Source organism: Petaurus breviceps, unplaced genomic scaffold (assembly GCF_028583685.1).
Source record: "Petaurus breviceps papuanus isolate PSGF00001 unplaced genomic scaffold, PetGlider_PUasm1.0 99, whole genome shotgun sequence".
NCBI classification, from domain to species: Eukaryota; Metazoa; Chordata; class Mammalia; order Diprotodontia; family Petauridae; genus Petaurus; species Petaurus breviceps.
Genome location: NW_027187465.1, coordinates 10,066,936 through 10,086,244, shown reverse-complemented (window position 1 = coordinate 10,086,244; position 19,309 = coordinate 10,066,936). Strand labels below are relative to the sequence as shown.

Sequence of the window (19,309 nt, the reverse complement as noted above, 5' to 3'; positions counted from 1 at the left end):
GGGGAAGAAGATTATCCACACCAGAAAAAATGAGAGCTCCTAGATACAGCAGAAATGACTCTAACTTGCTGAAAGGAATTGGGCATCACAGCTCTACTGTCCTCTGATTCCTGGGATACTTTGTGGAGGCAAAAACATTGACTTTCCAGAACAAGTCTCAACCCCAGAGAGTCGTCAGGAGGGCCGTGCCCTCCTGAGGAAATGTCCGAGGGTGTTCTCTCTGCATGTCCCCAGGGGCTAGTGCACCATGCCCAAGCCATCATAAGGGAGATCCAGACTACAACGGTGCCCTGGCCTCGGAGAGATGCCCACACTAGAATGAAGGACCTAATCAAAGGTTCTCACCCTCATCAACTACCCGTCCTCCAATCAGCCACCAAAGCATATGTCCAATCATGCCACTCCTGTGTCCAATAAACTCCCTACTCCTCCCCAGATCAACCATCAAGTCCTTGCTCTGGCAGCCAAGGTCCTTCCCACTAGACCTATACTCTACTCCCCTCCACACTGGGATCATCCACCACCCACACTCTCTCCCAGCCTCCAACTCTCAGAATACCTGGTGCTCTTTTAAGCCTCAACTCAAGCACTGCCTGCTTTAGGGGGCCCTGTCTGGCCCTGTCAGCTGTGAGCACCACCCCATAAGATGACCTCCTGGACAGTCTGTATTTACCTTGTATATTCTGATGCACAAAATGTTTCCTCCCTTCCCCCCCACCCCACCCATTTTAGAATGTCAGCTCAGGTGTGTCTGGTTTCCCCTGGGTACAGTGCCAGGCACGTGAGCTGGCCAGTTAAAGGATTCTGTCTGTCTGATACCAACTGTACAGTTAGGTATGTCTGTTTGAAGACTTCAGAGAGTGCTGTCCTGCCTTCCAGGGCCCTAGTGACGTGGTCTGCTGCCTCCCATCACTGTCTGAGGCTTCCGTCCACTCTAAACTCTAGTTCTCCTACGTCGGCCCCTCTAGAAGCCCAGCAATGCCCATAGGCCATTCAGTTACCGTTCCAGGTTGTAGTATTCCAGCCACATGTTGGCATATTTGGCATTTCCTTTTGTCATGATGCTATCCCAGAGTTCTCGAGCTTTCTGCATGTTGTTACAAAGGCGTGCCTACAAGACAGAGAGGAGAGTGATTACAACAGCAGAGAATTGTGGTTTGATGTGCTCAGCAAGCCTTCCCACTTAGGACAGAGAAGTTCAACCCAATGAGACCCAACAGATGTTACCTGGCTAACACTCCAACAAATGCAAGTGCCGACACTGGTGCCGATTCTACACAAGCACAGAAAATCTGACTGGTTTTAATCCACAAATCTCAAAGACTTTATCATCAGTGACAGAATTCTGCTTTTCATCTTCACCATATACTTCATATGCAAGTGTTTAATTTAAGACATCAATGAGACTTTTAACTAATGAAGGCTCATTTACATGTCTATCTGGCAGCTCCCATTTCATTTTTTGCAAATAAAAAAACTCATGCACCATCGTATTATATAATCCAACTACTCAGAAGAGTCTGGACCTTAACTTAAGACTCAATTATTGCAACTGCTACTAACCAGACCAAAACCCTAAGCAACTGGATAAAATCACAAAACTTTAAACAAAAACATACCTCCACTCTTGCCCAATTCTGCATTATGGTACAGGATGGATCTCCACTTTCACTGAAACCTTGGAAGAAAACAATTGAAAAAATGAACAAAAGGCCTCCAAGAGAAAAGGCGCCAACCCCAGATGCCCCAAGGCTAAGGCACAAAGTGTCTTACGCTCTTCCACTTCTTGTTTCAAATACTCCAGCGCCCGAGCAAAGGCAGCTCTCAGCTCCTCTAGCTCTTTGCTTGAATCTGGAAGACAAGGCGGGAAAAATGAGATGATGTCTTGGAAGGAAGGACAGTCCAAAATGTCTTCCTCCTCTTCAAGTCTGGTCAATCACCCACCACCCACAGAACTCACTCTGGGAGCAGGAATGCTCTACAACAGAGTAGCTCACTGGGCAAACAGGACAATAAGGAGCCCCAAAAGAATGTCCAAGTTAAGTTATTTTGTGAAACTAGAATTTACTTTTCTGAGACCCTGATGCAAAGGAAGCTGGCCATCATACAAGAGCTTTGAAATATTCTCCCTAGAGAAATACCAGCACAAGGTAACCTCCACCTCCTGCTGCCAATCCAACCCTTGATGCAAACTTCCCTTGGGCCTCCTGCTCCTGCTGCTGTCCATTTCCTGTCACACACGGATAGAGGAGTGGGCCAGATCTTCACAAGAGCAGGACCAGTGGTGTCAAACTCAAACAGATACCCCTACTTCAGGCCGCATTCTGAAAGCCACAAACTGAAATGTCTATGTTGTGTTGTATTTCTACTCACTTTGTTTGAAATTTTGGGCCAATGCCCAAGTTGCTCTCCATGCCTAGAAGGTTCTGCCTGCACCCTGGCTTCCTCCAAGACTCAGCTCAGGCCTCACCTTCTACAGAAGTCCTTTCCAATACTCTTAGCTTGGAGCGCCTTCCCCTCTGAGCCGCCCTCCTGTCTGCCCAGCATCTCTCAGAGATGCTTAGTCCCTTTCAAGTCTCCACCACTAGAATGTAAACCCCTGAAGGACAGTGAGGATGTCTGCCTTTGTTACTATCAGCACCAAGGGGGGGGTGGGGGGGGGGGAACATAACACACACACACACAGTAAGTACTCCATAAATACTTGCTGTAGCACCTACAATTTCCATTCTTCAGCAATCATCACAGCACCAAAAGAAAACCAGGTTGTCAAGATGATTTTGCTCCATAAAGGGAGCAGTCCATGATCACTGAATGCACTTCAGCTACTGGAAACCAATATGACCTACTGTCATCTACCCATTCCTTCCAGGCCCAGCTCAGAGTCTGTCCCACTTCTATGTACCGGTTGGTCCAGCCTGACAGTCTCTCTCCCCAACTGTCCTTCACAGTGTGAACAGCCATTTTTCATCCACTTGTCTCTTTTTGTATGGATGTGAGTCACCTTTACAAGGCTAGGGCATAGTCCAAGTCTGATGCTATCTATCAGGACAAGATCTGGGAAAGAGGAGCATTTTGTGGGGCTCACCTAGAGCATCCTTCTCACAAAGACCCAGTGGACTGATGGAACTGCCACTTCCACAGGCGTCCACTGACAGGGCAGACAAAAAACCTAATGACATCTTGGGGGCGGGGCACAGCACTACAGATACCTGAAGGACTGGTATACAGAAGAGGGAGGTCCCCACAAAGCAGACTTAGAGCAAAGCATAGGTGGAAATAGCCAAGAAACTTATTCAGTCTTGTTAAAGTTAAAAACTTCGTAAAAATTAAGAGCTGTGTAAAAGGCACCTGAGAGTCTAAAGAAGTTAGTCACCCCTCTTTATAGGTCTCCAAACTAATAAGCAACCACTCATCTGGGATGTTGTCCAGAAAGAATAGGGACTAGATGGTAATACTGGCTATAGACAGAAAGATGGGGGGAGGGAAGGATAGAGAAAAGAGGGAATGGGAGAGACAAGAGAGGGAAGGGGTACTTAAGGACTCTGCAAAACATTCTTCATACACTTTAAGTCCTTGGCATCTACATGGGAAGCCCAAGGCTCATCCACACATTCAACCACAACTTCCCTCACTCTTAAGCTTGACTTTAAAGATGCCAACATCGATATAAACTGAGTCCTTCAACTTCACCATCAGACCAGAAAAGCAGCTACAAGCACCAGCCAGGCCATCAGTGTTCATCCAGTTTAGACAAACTAGATGCTTCTTGATGATTCCCGCCTCTTCTCGGCTCTCTTCTACCATCACTCTGGGAGCTCCAAACAGGGCCTTGCTGTTTAGAGGCCACCATGAGTATGGCTCTAGATTCAGAGTAAAGGAGACCCAAGGCCAGCCTCAGACACTTCCTAGTTACCTGTGACCCCCTCTGGGACCAGTAAGAAGAGCCCCTATCTCCCAGGGCTATTGTGAGGATCCCCATGATGTGACAGATGTAAAGTACTTGGAAAACCTTATTTAAAGGGCTTCAGAAACTCAAGGTAGAGCTCTTCTCATAATGATGGTTTCATGGGTTATCTTGGCTCCCCAGTTTCTCAAACCTAGTGGCCAGCGCGGCAATGGGCATCTCCATAGCATCAGGCCACAAACTCTGCCAGCATGAGATTACCCAAGAGAAGGGCTGTGGGTGACCACACACACACACACACACACACACACACACACACACACACACACCCACGCGCGCGCACGCGCCCAATAAGGACTTTTATGTAACATAAAGATACCTGAGCTACTCCCATCATTCTACCCAATGGTCACTTCCTTGAGGGAAGACACACATTTTATTATCTTAGCTCTGTCCAAGTGACCTAACCAATGTTTCGTACATCACAGGCATTTAGTAAATGTTTGGCGAGTTGAATATGTGTGAAGTATACAATACCTTGTTTAAAATCCACTCTTCTCCTCAGGTAATCAAGGTATGCCTGCCAAATCTCCACATAATCTGTGGCCTGAATAAAGCCAGCATTCAATGCTTTCTCAAAGTTGTCTGTGATCAGAATAAAAAAGCACAGTAAGTTTTCACTTAAAAATAATTAAATAACTGGATGCAATGTCTATAACCTCCACTAGATATAAACTGCTTAGAAAACAAGAATAGTACAAATAGTGCTACTCAAATAAATAGAAACAGTCCCTGGAAGCCACAAACAGATCTGTCCATTCTGCTGACCCTCAGCTAAGAAGGGATGAGAATACCCATTCCTTGTGCCCCACAGACCCGACGGCCTGTCCCATTCTCTGAGGAAAACAAAGGCAAGAGCAAAGCGCTGCCATACACACATACACACCAGGACATCAACAGAAGCCCCTTTTGAGGTAGCAAAGACTTGGAAAGGAGGCAGAGGCCCAAGACTGAGGACAGCTGAACAAATAGTGGGGCCCAAGAATGGGAAGACTTGTGTAACTTATACAAAGGGAAGTAAGCACAAACAGGAAAACCCATTGGATGACAAGGTAGCTCCAAAGAACCATCTCCCCCAAAACAAATTACAACTAAATGCTGTGAGATGATAAATAACCAAGCTTGGACTTTGGGAAGAGAAAGAAAACGCAGCTCCCATCAGGGAATGTGGGTATGAACATGCCAGTCCAGTTTTGCTGCACCGTTTTTCCCTTCTTTTTACTCTTAGTTAAAAGGAACAGTGCTCTAAGAGAGGGAAGGATCTTTTGGGAAATGAAGATGATGCAAAAAGAAAGCACATCAATAAAAACATTTTTTTTATGAACTCACTGAAATGACCATCTTCAGCATTTCTCTAGGTTGCACACCCTTAAAGCATTGAAAGGCTAGCTGAAGATAAGAATCATGGAAGTATCAACAATACAAGTAGAGTTCCCACAAAAACAACCTTACCGGCAACTATCTGATGATCAACTCCATGTCTTTCCATGGCTAAGAGGTACCGGTTCCACAGTCCAACTGTCCAGGGACAGTTTCTAACAGCACGATCATGGGCAGATAGCACCAGATCCTTCATTTTCAGCTGCCGATCCTAAAACAAATAATTCCATGGTGGGAGAGAAGAGTGTCCAATTGGATATTCTATATGTGTACATATAAATATATAAAATGCTGCCAGTGTTTAATTAATATCAAATAATTTCTTGTAAGGATGGCCAATTACCTCATTAAGTTCCCTTATAAATGTCTAGCACTACTAAAGCCTTTTGAAATCATCACTCATATTGATGGATTTCAAGCAGGTGTGAATAAAGGTTTTGCTTCCAAAGTCAGTCTAGGAAAAAACTGACCAATTTAGTATTTTCAGAAACATTTTTAGAATGTAGGAACTGAGCCAGAAAAAAAGGAAGAAAAAGAAAGGATGAGCAGAGGGAAAAAGAATGCAGCAATTTCTCAGTATTTTCTTTCAATACAACTTTTATAATTAAAAAGTAAAAGGAAGTGATGCCATATCACTGTACTTACCAGATACTGATTATAACGGGCCCACAAGTCTGGAACAAGGCAGTTCTCAGCCAGTGCACGCTCAAAAATTAATTGAATTCGAGCAGGATCTCCAGCTTTCAACTCAAAATCAATATATGCTTGATACTCAGCTAGCTTTGGCGTCTCTGCTACCAACTAACAGAAACATTTAGAACAAAAATTAAAACAGGTTCCTCGATATGGTCAAGGAAAACAATCCATCCTGACATCAAACCTGAACTTTAAACACTAACAGTGGCCAGACAATCAGACACACAAGGCCATGTCTAAAACTACCTTGGCTGACACAGACCCACAAGGTCTAGGCTGGTGCCAAGTCTGCTGCAAACTGATTATAAAGTCGAGCCATCTGGGAATACAAACAGCACCCAGCTGTGTGCTTGACAGATAGAAATATTAAGTCTGACACTACCACTATTGCCCAAAATGATCAAGAACAGACTCTGGATTCTTGAATCAAAACTAACAGCCCTCAGCAGTTACTAATCACCTTTACTGGGATAATGAAACTCAAGGACATTTAAGCTAAAATCTTATCAAGAGGAAAAAGTGCACAAGCCAACAAAAGAAATCTACTGAAGAGAAATATAAAATAAAAACTTCAATGAAATTTATGCTACAGTGATTTGTCAGCATGTCCCTGCCCTCCTCTTCCAGGAGGTGGGAGGGAAGTGAAGCTGGGCTCTCATCCTGGATCTCTTCTAGCTCAAAACTTCTACAATTTTAGGATTTTTCTCAATCAGATGATTCTGCAAATCCAACAATATCAAAGTAAGAGACCAAAAGGGGACATGGCACTCAACAAGAAGCTTTTGTTTAATTTAATTCAAATACATGGGCAGCTAGGTGGCACAGTGAGTAAAGTACCAGCTCTGGAGTCAGGAGGACCTGAGTTCAAATCCGGCCTCAGACACTTAACACAAAAACTATCCGTGTGACCTTGGGCAAGTCACAACCCCAACTGCCCTCCAAAAAGCAAAAAAATAAAACTAATATACACATTTTTAAAACACTATAAATAAGCTTCAAAAAAGTAGGATTTTAGGGTTTTTTAAGATCATTTTTGGCTGTGTGAATTAGAATGTTTTTGTTAATGGTTACTAAATGTAAAATAAGTTTTAATTTAAGTATGTGAGTGACCACAATTCGCTTAATTTTCTTGTTAACTGGAAATCACATAAAAACCTTTCAAATTTTATCTTCATTGAAAATCTGAAGCATGTGAGCCCCTTGTTCTGTACTAGCAGGGACAAATGCATCTTTTCTGATCATCCAGGGTTTCAATATGTTCATCTGCCTTTCCTTCCCATTTTCAATACTTTCATCCTCTGTCCAACCAAGCCACTACCTCAGTTTACATCCCAACTGTGGAAGTGGGGACAAGCCCCTTGACCTCTGACACTCAATCTCATCCTCTGTAGAACAGAATCACACTTGTAACACCACCTTCCTGGAGTGGTCATGGGGAGAGGACAAAACTCCCAAGTTGTCCTTCCCCTCTGGGGCCCAGAGAAGAGGAGCACTCACCAGAGCCTCCTCGTAGGGTCTACACTTCTCCATTTGCTGTAATGCTTTCTTATAGCTCTGCGTGACAGCCTCCGGTATTGGGTCGTCTGACCACTCCTCGTATTCAGCATAGGTGGCTTCCATATCTAGGGATAGATAAATTCAGTTCCATGACTCTGGCTACTAGTTTCCAACCTGCTCAAAACTCTACTTACACTCTCAACCTTAATGAAAACTGAACTCATCATGCTTAACTGCTTATCTCAAACTGAAAAGCAAGTCACAAAGATCAGAGCCTTAGAGTTAGAAGGACAGAGAGGCCATCCAGACCAATCCCCTCATTTTACAGATGGGGAAATTGAGGCATCAGAGAGTCAAGGTGACTTATCTTAAGTTAAAGTGATTTATCTTAAGTTACCTGAGAAAAAGCAGTTAAGCTGGGGTGGCCAGGTGGTGCAGTGAGTAAAAGCGTCGGCCCTGGAGTCGGGAGGACCCGGGATTGGTTCCAGCCTCAGATACTTAACACCCACACAAAAAAAACTGGGCATGTAACTTTGGGCAAGTTACTTAACCCCAATCGCTTTAAAAAAATTTTTAAATTAAAAAAAAAAGCAATTAAGCCAGAATTCACACCTGGATCCCCATCTCCCACATCCCAAGCTCCTTCCATTTAACCTCACTGCCTATGTATGGCATTGAAATCAACTTGGGACAAGAAAATAAGCCCAGTTTAGAGCTCAGGCAGAGCACCACCAAGACTGAGGCAGAGGACGGCAGTGGGAAAGCCGGGCCTGGAGCTGAAACCTCTCAAGCCCAGGACCGGTGTTCTTTCTGCCCTGTGGCAGGGCCTCTCCCTCCCACATCTTGCTCTCAACATCCCTGGTCACTCTCCACCTCGAACTGTGGGCAAAGGCCAGGCACAAGAACCAGACGCAGAGAAGAACATGAGCCTTGGTCCAAAGAACTTCATGCCTCTAAGCCTCAGTTTCCCCATTTATAAAATGGAAGATGACTAGATGATCTCTAGGGTTTTTCTAGCTCTAATCTCAAATTCTATGGGGGAAAAAAAGCAGAAAGAATAGAATCAAAATTCCCCAACTAAGAAGTATTGCTTTAAAAATTCCCCAGGGGGTGGCTTCAGCAGCTGCCACATGGCTGCTTCCAGAGCTCCTAGCCTACAGATCATAGGGAGACCAAGCAACCATTCAGACGGTAATCACTCTTGCTTTGATCTGCTTGGATCTGGGTTGCTTTCTTGGGCAGTGGTCCTGGGGTGAGAAACGCCAGTTTGCCAGTGTGGTGTCTGTAGAGAGGGCACCCTCCTCATAGCTCTGACAACATCTGCAAAAAACCCCAGCAATTTGGGACACAGCTCTCTCCTCTCTGGAGAGAGCTACTGTTCTACTGTGGCAAAGAGCTCAAAAGTCAAGTAATTGAGTAGCAAGATGAGCAAGCGGAGGAAGCACAATCAACCCACAGAATCCTTTTTTGGGGACAAAAAGATCAAAGCACAGAAGGGGAGGAAGACAACGAAGCCAGAACTCCTGCCTCAAAAGCTTCCAAGAAAAATATGACCTGGTTACAGGCCATGGAGGAGCTCAAGAAGGATTTTGAAGATCAAGGAAGAGAAGTGGAGGAAAAACTGGGAAGAGAAATGAGCATGATGCAAGAAAATAATGGAAAGAGAGTCAACAGCCTGCTAAAGGAGACCCAAAAAAATACTGAAGAAAATAATGCCTTAAAAAATAGACTAACTCAAATGGCAAAAGAGGCCCAAAAAGGCAATAAGAAGAATGCCTTAAAAAGCCAAATTTGCCAGATAGAAGAGGAATTTCAAAAACTCACTGAAGAGAATTATTCCTTCAGAATTAGATTGGAGCAAATGGAAGACAGTGACTTTATGAGAAATCAAGATACTATTAAACAGATCCAAACAAATGAAAAAATAGAAGGCAATGTGAACTATCTCACTGGAAAAACCACTGACCTGGAAAATAGATCCATGAGAGATAATTTAAAAATTATTGGACTACCTGAAAGCTATGATCAAAGAAAGAACCTAGAAATCATCCTCCAAGAAATTCTCAAGGAAAACTGCCCTGATGTTTTAGAACCAGAGGGCAAAATAAAAATTGAAAGAATTCACCGATCACCTCCTGAAAAAGATCCCAAAAAGAAAACTCCTAGGAATATTATAGTCAAATGCCAGAGTTCCCAGGTCAAGGAGAGACTATTACAAGCAGCCAGGAAGAGACAATTTGAGTATTGTGGAAACACAACCAGGATAACACAAGATCTGGCAACTTCTACATTAAGGGATCGAAGGGCTGGAATATGATATTCTGGAGGGCAAAGGAGCTGGGATTAAAACCAAGAGTCACCTACCCAACAAAACTGAGTATAATGTTTCAGGGGAAAATATGGTCACTCAATGAAATAGAGGCATCAAGCATTCTTGATGAAAAAACCAGAGATGAATAGAAAATCTGACTTTCAAATACAAGAAGAGAAGCATGAGAAGGTAAACAAGGAAAAGAAATCATAAGGAATTTACTAAAATTGAACTATTTACATTCCTACACGGTAAAATAATAATTGTATCTCATGAGACTTTTCTTAGTATAGGGATAGCTGATGGGAATATATATGTATATATGTATATATAGATATATGTTTATATAGGAGGGTATATGTGTGTATAAGTACATATGTGAGTATGTGTATATATGTGTACATGGATACATAGACAGAGGGCACAGGATCAGCTGAATCAGGAAGGGATGATATCTAAAAAATAAAATTAAGAGGTAAAAGAGGAATATATTGGGAGGAGAAAGGGAGAGGTAGATTAGGGTAAATGTTCTTATATAAAAGAGGCAAGAGAACTGTTACAATGGAGGGGAAGATCAGGAAGGTGAAAGCGAATGGGTCAACCTTACTCTCATTGGATTTGGCTTAAGGAGGGAATAACACACACACTACATTGGGTATCTTACCCTATAGGAAAGTAGGGGGAAAGACAATAAGAGGGGAGATGATAGAAGGGAGGGCAGATTGAGGGGGAGGGTAGTTAGAATACACTTTTGAAAAGGGACAGGGTCAAAGTAGAAAATAGAATAAGTGAGGGGTGGTATAGGATGGAGGGAAATATAGCCATTCTTTCACAATAGATCTACTATGGAAATGTTTTGCATAACTATACATGTATAACCTGTACGGAATCACTTTTCCTCCTATTAGGGGTGGGTGACAAGGGAAGAAGGGAAAGAATCTGGAAATCAAAGTTTTAAAATCCAATGTTTAAAATATATATATATATTTCTTTTTTTTTACATGCAACTGGGAAATAGGATATACAGGCATTGAGATACAGAAATCCATCTTGCCCTACTAGAAAGTCAAAGTGGGGATGGAGGAGGATATAAGAGAGAGCAGATTGGGGGAAGAGGTATTCAGTAGAATCACTATTTTGGAGTGGGGGTAGGGGAAAGACAGGGAGAAAATTTGTAACTCAAAACCTTGTGGAAATGAATGTTGAAAACTAAAAATAAACAAATTAAACAAAAAAAAAAGAATTCCCTTCACCACTACTGCTTCTGTCTATTAAAAATAGCCACAATATAATCTATTACTTGCCAAAACTTTGTAAATTGGGAAAAAAAAAAACAACACCGCCCCCCCCAACCCCAAGTTTGGGGTATTAATGCTCCCAAACTTGCTCAGTCTCTTTCTCCTCCCTCCTGCAGTGAAACCACAAATTTCCAGTTATTTACCTATTTATTTAATGCCTGCCTTTCACCTCATCCCCCATTCTGGGTGAACCCTCTTCTGTGAATCAGGCATTCAGAAACCCCAGGTAGAATTCCAGACTCAGCTTTTATACTCACTAGTCATGTGACCTTGAATGGGGTAAGGTATCTCATCTCTAACACCTGCCTTTCCTGCTAGGAACACAGGACACAAAGGACCTTTTGAAAGATAGAGGGCACTATGTTAATCCTGGACACCTCACCTAGAAGTGGGACACCCAACTGGCGGCGGAAGAGCATGTGGATTCTCTCGAGCTGCAGAGCCAGGGCCTGCTGCTGTTCGGGCGTTGGGACACTGCCAGGAGCAGGCTGCAAGAGCAGAGCACAACCAACACACATTAATTCCTCTCATTATTTCCCTGAGATTCCTGTTTTCACCCCCACACACAGAAATCATCTCAACCTAATTCCACACAAATTTTATCTCCTCCCCACCAAGAAAAGAAATGCTGAAAACCAAGCTCCACCCCAACCACCTCATCAGAAGGGTGGAGAAGACATTGTGTTTGCAGGCAGAAATCCAAGGACGTGTCCAGCTCTGCTCCTCAGGAGCATGGCAACCTCAAACACATCAAACCCCAAACGCTCCCCCTCAAAGCCTCAATTTTCTCAGTTGCAAAATTGGGGAAAAAACTACTGTAAGGCTCAAATGAGATAATGGCTGTGAATGTTCTATAAATCTTAAGCAGCTACATAAATATTAACCATTTTTTGTCAGCTCTACTTCAATGCACACCCTTTTGGTGCAAAAGCCACAAATCATACACCTTTAACAGCAAGGAATATACGGACTATAATACAATAACATATAATATAACACAACATAAGGAACATGTAAAGATACAAGGAAATGGTGATGACTTTTCTTCCTTCTCTAAGGCTTACTATGATATAATTTGAATATAATCAATTTATATATATAATTTGAAATTTATATGTATAATTTGAAAAGAAAACCTTACCAAAATAGTATTACTCTCAAGAAGACAGCGTCGAGGCTGAGAGTCAAGCACCTTTCTCAGGTGGACAAAGATTCTGGATGACAGGCTCACATACTTAAGAGTAGAAAGGTGATCTAGTTCAAACTACTCACCTAAAGTGAGGAAACCAAGGCTCTGAACAGTTTAGTGATTGTGGGGCCCGTGGCTGCATGCCCAGGCAATAACAACTGGCAGGCTCAAGATCAAAGCAAAGCCCCGACTCAGAGACCTTCGCCCTGACCCTGCATCTCCTTAGGTTGCATGTGGGCAAATATAATATTAGGACCTATGTGGTCAACAAGACCAAGCTAAAGTCATTTGCCCTAAAGAAAAATCAAAAGACCACCTAGGCCTGAGGGAGCCAGGGAAAGCCAGAGGACACCAGTGCTCACCTGGGCTGTTTTCAGAATCGCATTTTCAAACTCCCGATATGCCTCCCACATGGCAGCACCTTTGGTCACATGTAAGCCAACAGCGGTAAGAGCTCTTTCAAATATGGAACGAACTTTCTCGATACCACCTTCCTGACCAATCCCACCAATTGAATACTGAGCATACTCCAGCCAAATTTCAGGACCTAAAATAAAGAAAATTTTACTTAGTTCTAGACAAAAAGTACTCAAAGTGAAGTTAAAGATGATGTTAATTCCCAGTCAAAAAAAACAATTCACTTCTTCCTTCCCCCTACAAAAAACCTAATTCACAAGATAGGTAACAACTTAAGCAACATCAGCAAGACTGGTTCTTGAGAAAAAGTTCAGAACATACTCATCCATTCCTAAGACTCAAATTCAATCATTTCATAATAGCCCAGTCTAGAAAGTGCACCTCTTATATTACAACATTTCCATCAGTTAATATTCTTGGCACATAAGATGTTTTAGGACTACAGAACAAAAGAACAGAGAGGCATAGTGTTTAAACACAGACTCATAACGACTCTAAAAGGACCTTCAGACCAGCAGGTGACAAGCACTCACAGATTTGCTCAAAGGACTGAGATGACACATCTGAAAGTGTTTTTATACCATAAAGCAATACATAAATACAACTGTTGTGACGAGCAGAAGGTTTCTGACCAAAGTCACACAGACGGATCGCAATGGCCAAGAGGACTAAAGCTTAGGTCTTCTGACTACTCATCCAAGCGCTAGTAACACGTAAGACTGACGTGATTACCATAAATGCAACATCTATGGCTTTCAAAACACTTTCACATACATTATCTCATTTGAGACTAAAAGTCACTGGGCCTGAAGACTTTCAATGTCAACATATAAAATTCTTAAGTTCAACTTTAAAAAAAAAATGTACCAATAAATGAGAGAAGTTTGGAAATTTTCATCCTTTGAAAGTGCTAACTCAGGGCAACGAGGGGCACTGACCCTAGAGTCAGGAGGACCTGAGTTCATATTCAGCCTCAGACACTTAACATTTACAAGCTATGTGACCTTGGGCAAGTCACTTAACCCCAACTGCCCTGCCTCCCCCACTCCAAAAAAAGAAAGAAAAAAAAGAAGGTGCTAACTCATTTCAAGATTTTTGCTGGTCCTACAGTCAATTTCAAGATAGGTTAGAACAAGAGACTCCAGTGAGGAATGGGGTGGGAGACAACTAACGATTCTTTTGATGCTCACAAGGGCTTTTAAAAGCAAGAGTTTCTGATTTAATGACATGGTACAAAAAGAAACATTTGAGCCTCATTACTGTTACTCTACAATCATTTTAACCTTCCATGTGCCTACCTTCCACTCACAGCAACAAAGTAAAATATGAAATAAGCTGGTTAATGACTGTTAGAGGACACTTTAAGAAGTAAGAGCTATTTTTAGGAGTCTAATTCTCACAGTGCAAAGGTTATGCTGGCTAAGATAGGGGTTGAGGACTGATATTATAAATGTCATCCCACACAAGAAAAATCATCCTTTTTTAAAAACTATTTAAGAAAGCCACTTCTACACAAAATATTTACATCCATAAATTATATACTACATAATACATAGATTCTATATATTTATAATCTATTATATAAAAGGGCCCCCCCCACAAGACCAAATCGATGGTCCCCATCAATGGTCCCCTTCACCTAAATCACCAAAAAAGTGATTCATTCTAACTCTGTTATTATTTTCCACCTCAGCTCTCAGTTTCCCAAGTAAAGCAGCAATAGCTTTGCTGCTGTTTTCCTTTTTCCAATGTGGGAAGCAAGGCTTTTCAGTCCAGATGTCTTTTTATTTGCCTTCTGTATCAGGGCTTTGGAGGAGACTCCTTTTCCATTTTCTTTCATTTCTTTTCATCTTGTTCTAAAAGCCATTTAAGAATTAGATGCCCAGCTATGTGTTCTGCCATGTGGAGCTCTCCATCGCTGCCACCAGAAGTCACTTGAGGAGCATCATTGCCCATAAATGTCCATCCCTAACTTTTGGACATGCTCCTGCACATGACTGACCAAAGACTCCCCAGGGCTCTTTATGGTGGATTCTACATCTTTCTTCCTATATCCATTCCCATCACGCTTCTGCATAACTCCAGTGATTTCAGGTACCAGATGTGCAGGATTTCTAGGGCTCAGTAAATCCAACAACTTTACCTCAACATTTCTTGTTCACTACTATCAGCAGAGGACTGATGACCCCCAATCTGAGTATCTGCCTCACAACCTCAGTGTCATCAACACAGTGGGCTCTGATGACTCTGGAACAGAGACTGAGGCTGGCAACTTTGACCAACTCTGCCTCGCTTAAATCCAACTCAGCCATGAGTCAGACACTGGCCTGTGAAGTCACTGGTCCTCTTCGAAACAAAAGGACAACAATCAAATGCTGCCAGCAAAATTAAATGAGAATATTCACCAACGTTGTCTTCATTGTTTTAATAGTAGCATTTCCGTCCTTTGGTATGCCATGCATATTGCAAGATCATTTCTGATCGTAGTTCTGGGGGGCACAGAGGTGAACAAGTCCAAGAAGATTTCCTGTACCGGTGCATGCTTAATTATCGTTTCTTTTTGAGGTAAAGAATCTGCTTCATTTCGTCTGTAATTACCTCTTCTTTATCAGGCTGTACCTCTGACACTGTTCCCAGAGCTGGATGAATTGCAGGCTTAGAAAGCTGGAATGCTGGAGCAGCTAGGTGGCGCAGTGAGTAGAGCACTGACCCTGGAGTCAGGAGGACCTGAGTTCAAATCCAGCCTCAAACACACTTAACACAAAAACTAGCCGTGTGACCTTGGGCAAGTCACTTAACCCCAATTGCCCTCCAAAAAGAAAAAAAAAAGGCTCCAAAATCACTTGTCATCTGCAAGCACCTTCCATCAATGCCAATGCTTCTACATGACACATCTCCCACATCTGGCTTCTAAACTTTTTAGTATTTCTGCAATTTGTGACTTATTTGCTGTACATGAGAAACTGAACATTTCTGGAGTATTTGGCTTTATTTACTCAATTCAACAATCCATTTCTCTCTTAATTCTTTAAATGCCTCTTTCCACACTGAATGGAACCTGGGCAATACAGGCTGAATCATGTGCACATGCAATACTTTTAACCATGTCTTAAAGCAACGTCTGGACTTCACTCATATGCTTTGTTCTTTTTTGGTCACCATTTTCTTTAAGTCTTCCCAAACTTACTTTTTGCACTGAAAACGTCATCGTTGCTTCGATCCCCAAGCCGTCTTCTCTGCCCAGGCACACTCTTTTTTCCAAGCCACCGCCTCCTAGGTTTCTCGCTCCTGTCTCTTCACTTCTGCCCTCAGGTAGGAGCTTTCTTTCCATCTCCAACACATTCTTCTTCTTTATTCTTGAACTGTTTCAAGCCAGTTTTCCCAGGCCTTGTGTTACTTTTCTCCAACTCCTTGGAGCTGAATTTAGGGTCACTTCCTTCCTCACCCTTCCTCAGAACCTTATCTGAAAATTTAGAATCACTGTCCTTCCTTGGGATGTCTTTCTCCCTGCCCTTCCTGTGAAATTTATTTTACCTTTGCTTCCATAGTAGCAATTTTAAGAGATGAAAGTCCTGACAAAACACTTCCTTTCCTTCCCAGTCCACACATGTGTTCACTGCCTCAGAATGGTCAGCGAGGCTATTTCCGCTTCTGCTCTAGTGGGCCTGCCCTCCCCCTTTTCTCTGCCTGCAGTCATAAAAAATAATTTCTAAAATTTAGGAACTAAACCTTGAAAAGAAAAAGACATAGGGCAGCTAGGTGGCACAGTGAATAGAGCACCAGTTCTGGAGTTAGGAGAGCCTGAGTTAAAATCTAGCCTCAGACACTTGACACATACTAGCTGTGTGACCTTGGGCAAGTCACTTAATCCCAATTGCTTTGCCTTCCCCACTCCAAAAAAAAAAAAAGTCCTTATTTGATTTTAAAAAAAGACAAAAGACATTTTAAGAAACAAAGTTTTAACTGGGAAATACATTTCAGGGCACCTGGCCCAAATCATTCAGTGGCTGCTAGTCCATCCAACCATCAATAGGCTGCCACCTGGTCTGCTTGGCAAGGGTGGCATGGAAACTGGCTCTCCTCAAGTGAGAAGTCCTCAAATGAGAGGCACACAGGCCCATTCTTGGAACTTTTCCAGCTTCATGAACCTGCTAAAGTTTAGATTCCCCTGGAATAGACTCTATTCACCTGGGGTCCATGAACTTGGCTTTTTAAAGTATTTTAAATAATTATTCCAATAAAGTAAGTTCCCTTGTAATTCTAGGTATTTATTTTAGGGATTTAAAAGCATTATTCCAAGCAGGGTCTCCATAGGTTACACTAGACTAACAAAGAGTCCATGACACCATAAAGATAAAGAAGTTCTACCCTGGAACAGCCTTCAAGGCCCCACAATTGCTTCTATTCCACAATCAGACCCTGGGAAATGATTTAGTAGAGGAAGAGTCAAAAAGATGTCACAAAGCCCATGCTCTTTATCTCACAAGACTGGCCCCCATCTAAACATGCTTACTTATCAGCTCAGCTCCCTACTCTCCCAGCAAACAGCAGAGTACACACAACAAATTTTTTAAAAAACACGTACAATGATGAAAGAAAGAAGTGCCGATCAACAATCCAGTGTTGTGGAGAAGTGCATCAGTCTGGGACTGAAACCGGTGCAAAGGACCTCCTTACACACATCTCACAGCCCCAACAGTCCCAGTGAGAGTGAGCATATCGATTAAATAATTCCAGAGAGCTAAGAGTTCTCCATCAATGTCAATTCTTCACTGCTGCTCCCTGCCTTAGCTCTCCCTGAGACCAGACCTCCCTGGACTAAGCTGGGCTGTCCTCAGAAGGACGACAATCTGTTACCTGGCCCATGCTGAAAGCCTACCCATCTCAGCAAGCACAGGCCACTGCAAGGCCACCACAGGGGAGAGCAAAGAACATGAGGGGAAGCCTGGTTACTCAAAAGGATGAGTCAGAATCATAACGTTACTGATCAACTCGGTACACAGAAAACAAAAAAGCACATTTTAGGAAGTTTCCCATGTAAAGCAACTTTTTTAAAAGGTAGCATTTAAATGTGCCTTAATTACCTGGAAAATTCACTTCTTGAAAAAGGACATGTAGATCAATACACAAAATTTTTAAGTGATACTATAGTAGTTTCCTCTCTACAAAATCTGCTTCTCTTTATTTTAAAATTCCTTCTCCAATCAAGGTCATAAAACCAAGACTATAAACCCAAACATTGAATTCAAGTCTAACAGTATTAATATGGCATCTCAATTACAGTAGCTGTTTCAGAGGATTAAAAGGGTAAAACCCAAGAGAGTGTCTTACTATATTGTCTTACAAGGATTTTTAAATGTATACAGAAAAGTTTAGAAACTTACAAATATAGTCTTTTACAGCTCGCTCAAAGAGTTCATATACTTTCTCCCGATCTGAGCCATCTGATGCAATCTTGATCTCATCCTTCAACCAATCCAGCCAGATTTCTGAAAGAAAAGTCCCTCTTTAGATTATCTTTAAGCAACAAACATTTATTAAGTACCTAGTATATGCTAGGCACTATGCTAAACTCTGGGGATAAAAACAGACAAAAGTCAATTCCCGCCTTCAAGGAGCTCATAATGTAATGGGAAAGACAAGTAAATAAATAGATACAAACAAGCTATATACAGGAAGAATAGGAAATAATTAAAAGAGGGAAGGCACTAGATACCAGAATGAAAATGGGCTACAGGAGGCTTCACGCAGAAGACAGGAGTTTTGTTGGGACTTAAAAGAAGCCAGGTAAGTCAGAAGGGAGACACAAAGATCATTCCAGGTATGGGGGACTGCCAGAGAAAATGCCTAGAGTGAGAAGACGGAGCAGGTATAAAAAGACTGTAAAGGTAGACGGGCCTAGGTTATGAAGGGCATATGAATCCCTAGCAGATAATTGTGCATTTGATCCTGGAGGCAATGGGGGTGGGGGGTAGGTATGACATGTTCAGAGTTTTCCTTGAAGAAATTCACTTTAGTGGTTGAATGTAGGCTGGATTGGAGAGGAAAGAGACCTGAAGCAGGCAGCCCCATTATCAGCTATTGTAGTAGTCCAGGTGTGAGGTGGTGAGGGCTGCAGCAGTGTGGGGGCGGTATGAGAGGAGAAAAGGGAACTGTATTCAAAAGAAGCTGCAGAGATGAGGTTGAAGGCCTCAGCAAAAGACTGGATATGGGAAATGAGAGATAGTGAAGAGTCCAGCCTGAACTGGGAGGGTGGGGGTGCCCCCAAATGGAACAGGGAAATTTGGAAGGGGGGAGGAGTTAGGGGAAAAGAATGAGTTTCCTTTTTGGACATGAGTTTAATACGTCTACTAGACATCAAATTCAAGATGTCTGAAAGGCAACTGAAGATGCAAGACTGCAAGTCAGCAAAGTGGTTAGAGCAGGGTAGGTCAATCTGAGAATCATCCACACAGAAGATGGTAATTAAATCCATGGAAGCAGATGCAATCACCAAGTGAAGCAGTATTGAGAACAGGGGAAAGGACAGAAGCCAGAGGGTTAAAGAGCACAAC

The 19,309-nt window shown here is 42.5% G+C and overlaps 1 protein-coding gene and 1 pseudogene across 1 annotated transcript in view; both read right to left on the bottom strand.

The window, feature by feature from the left end:
• The window catches only part of SART3 (spliceosome associated factor 3, U4/U6 recycling protein), a 29,579-nt gene that overhangs the window by 8,126 nt on the left and 2,144 nt on the right, over positions 1-19,309 (bottom strand). The window contains exons 2-11 of the mRNA XM_069081672.1: positions 18,140-18,244; positions 12,701-12,885; positions 11,532-11,637; positions 7,541-7,665; positions 5,993-6,148; positions 5,420-5,558; positions 4,445-4,552; positions 1,774-1,851; positions 1,620-1,678; positions 1,002-1,111 (exon numbers count right to left, since the gene is read on the bottom strand). Coding sequence (XP_068937773.1) covers positions 1,002-1,111; positions 1,620-1,678; positions 1,774-1,851; positions 4,445-4,552; positions 5,420-5,558; positions 5,993-6,148; positions 7,541-7,665; positions 11,532-11,637; positions 12,701-12,885; positions 18,140-18,244 — 1,171 coding nt within the window. The remainder of the gene's footprint in view (positions 1-1,001; positions 1,112-1,619; positions 1,679-1,773; positions 1,852-4,444; positions 4,553-5,419; positions 5,559-5,992; positions 6,149-7,540; positions 7,666-11,531; positions 11,638-12,700; positions 12,886-18,139; positions 18,245-19,309) is intronic.
• LOC138156170 (pumilio homolog 3 pseudogene) lies at positions 14,378-15,963 on the bottom strand (annotated as a pseudogene).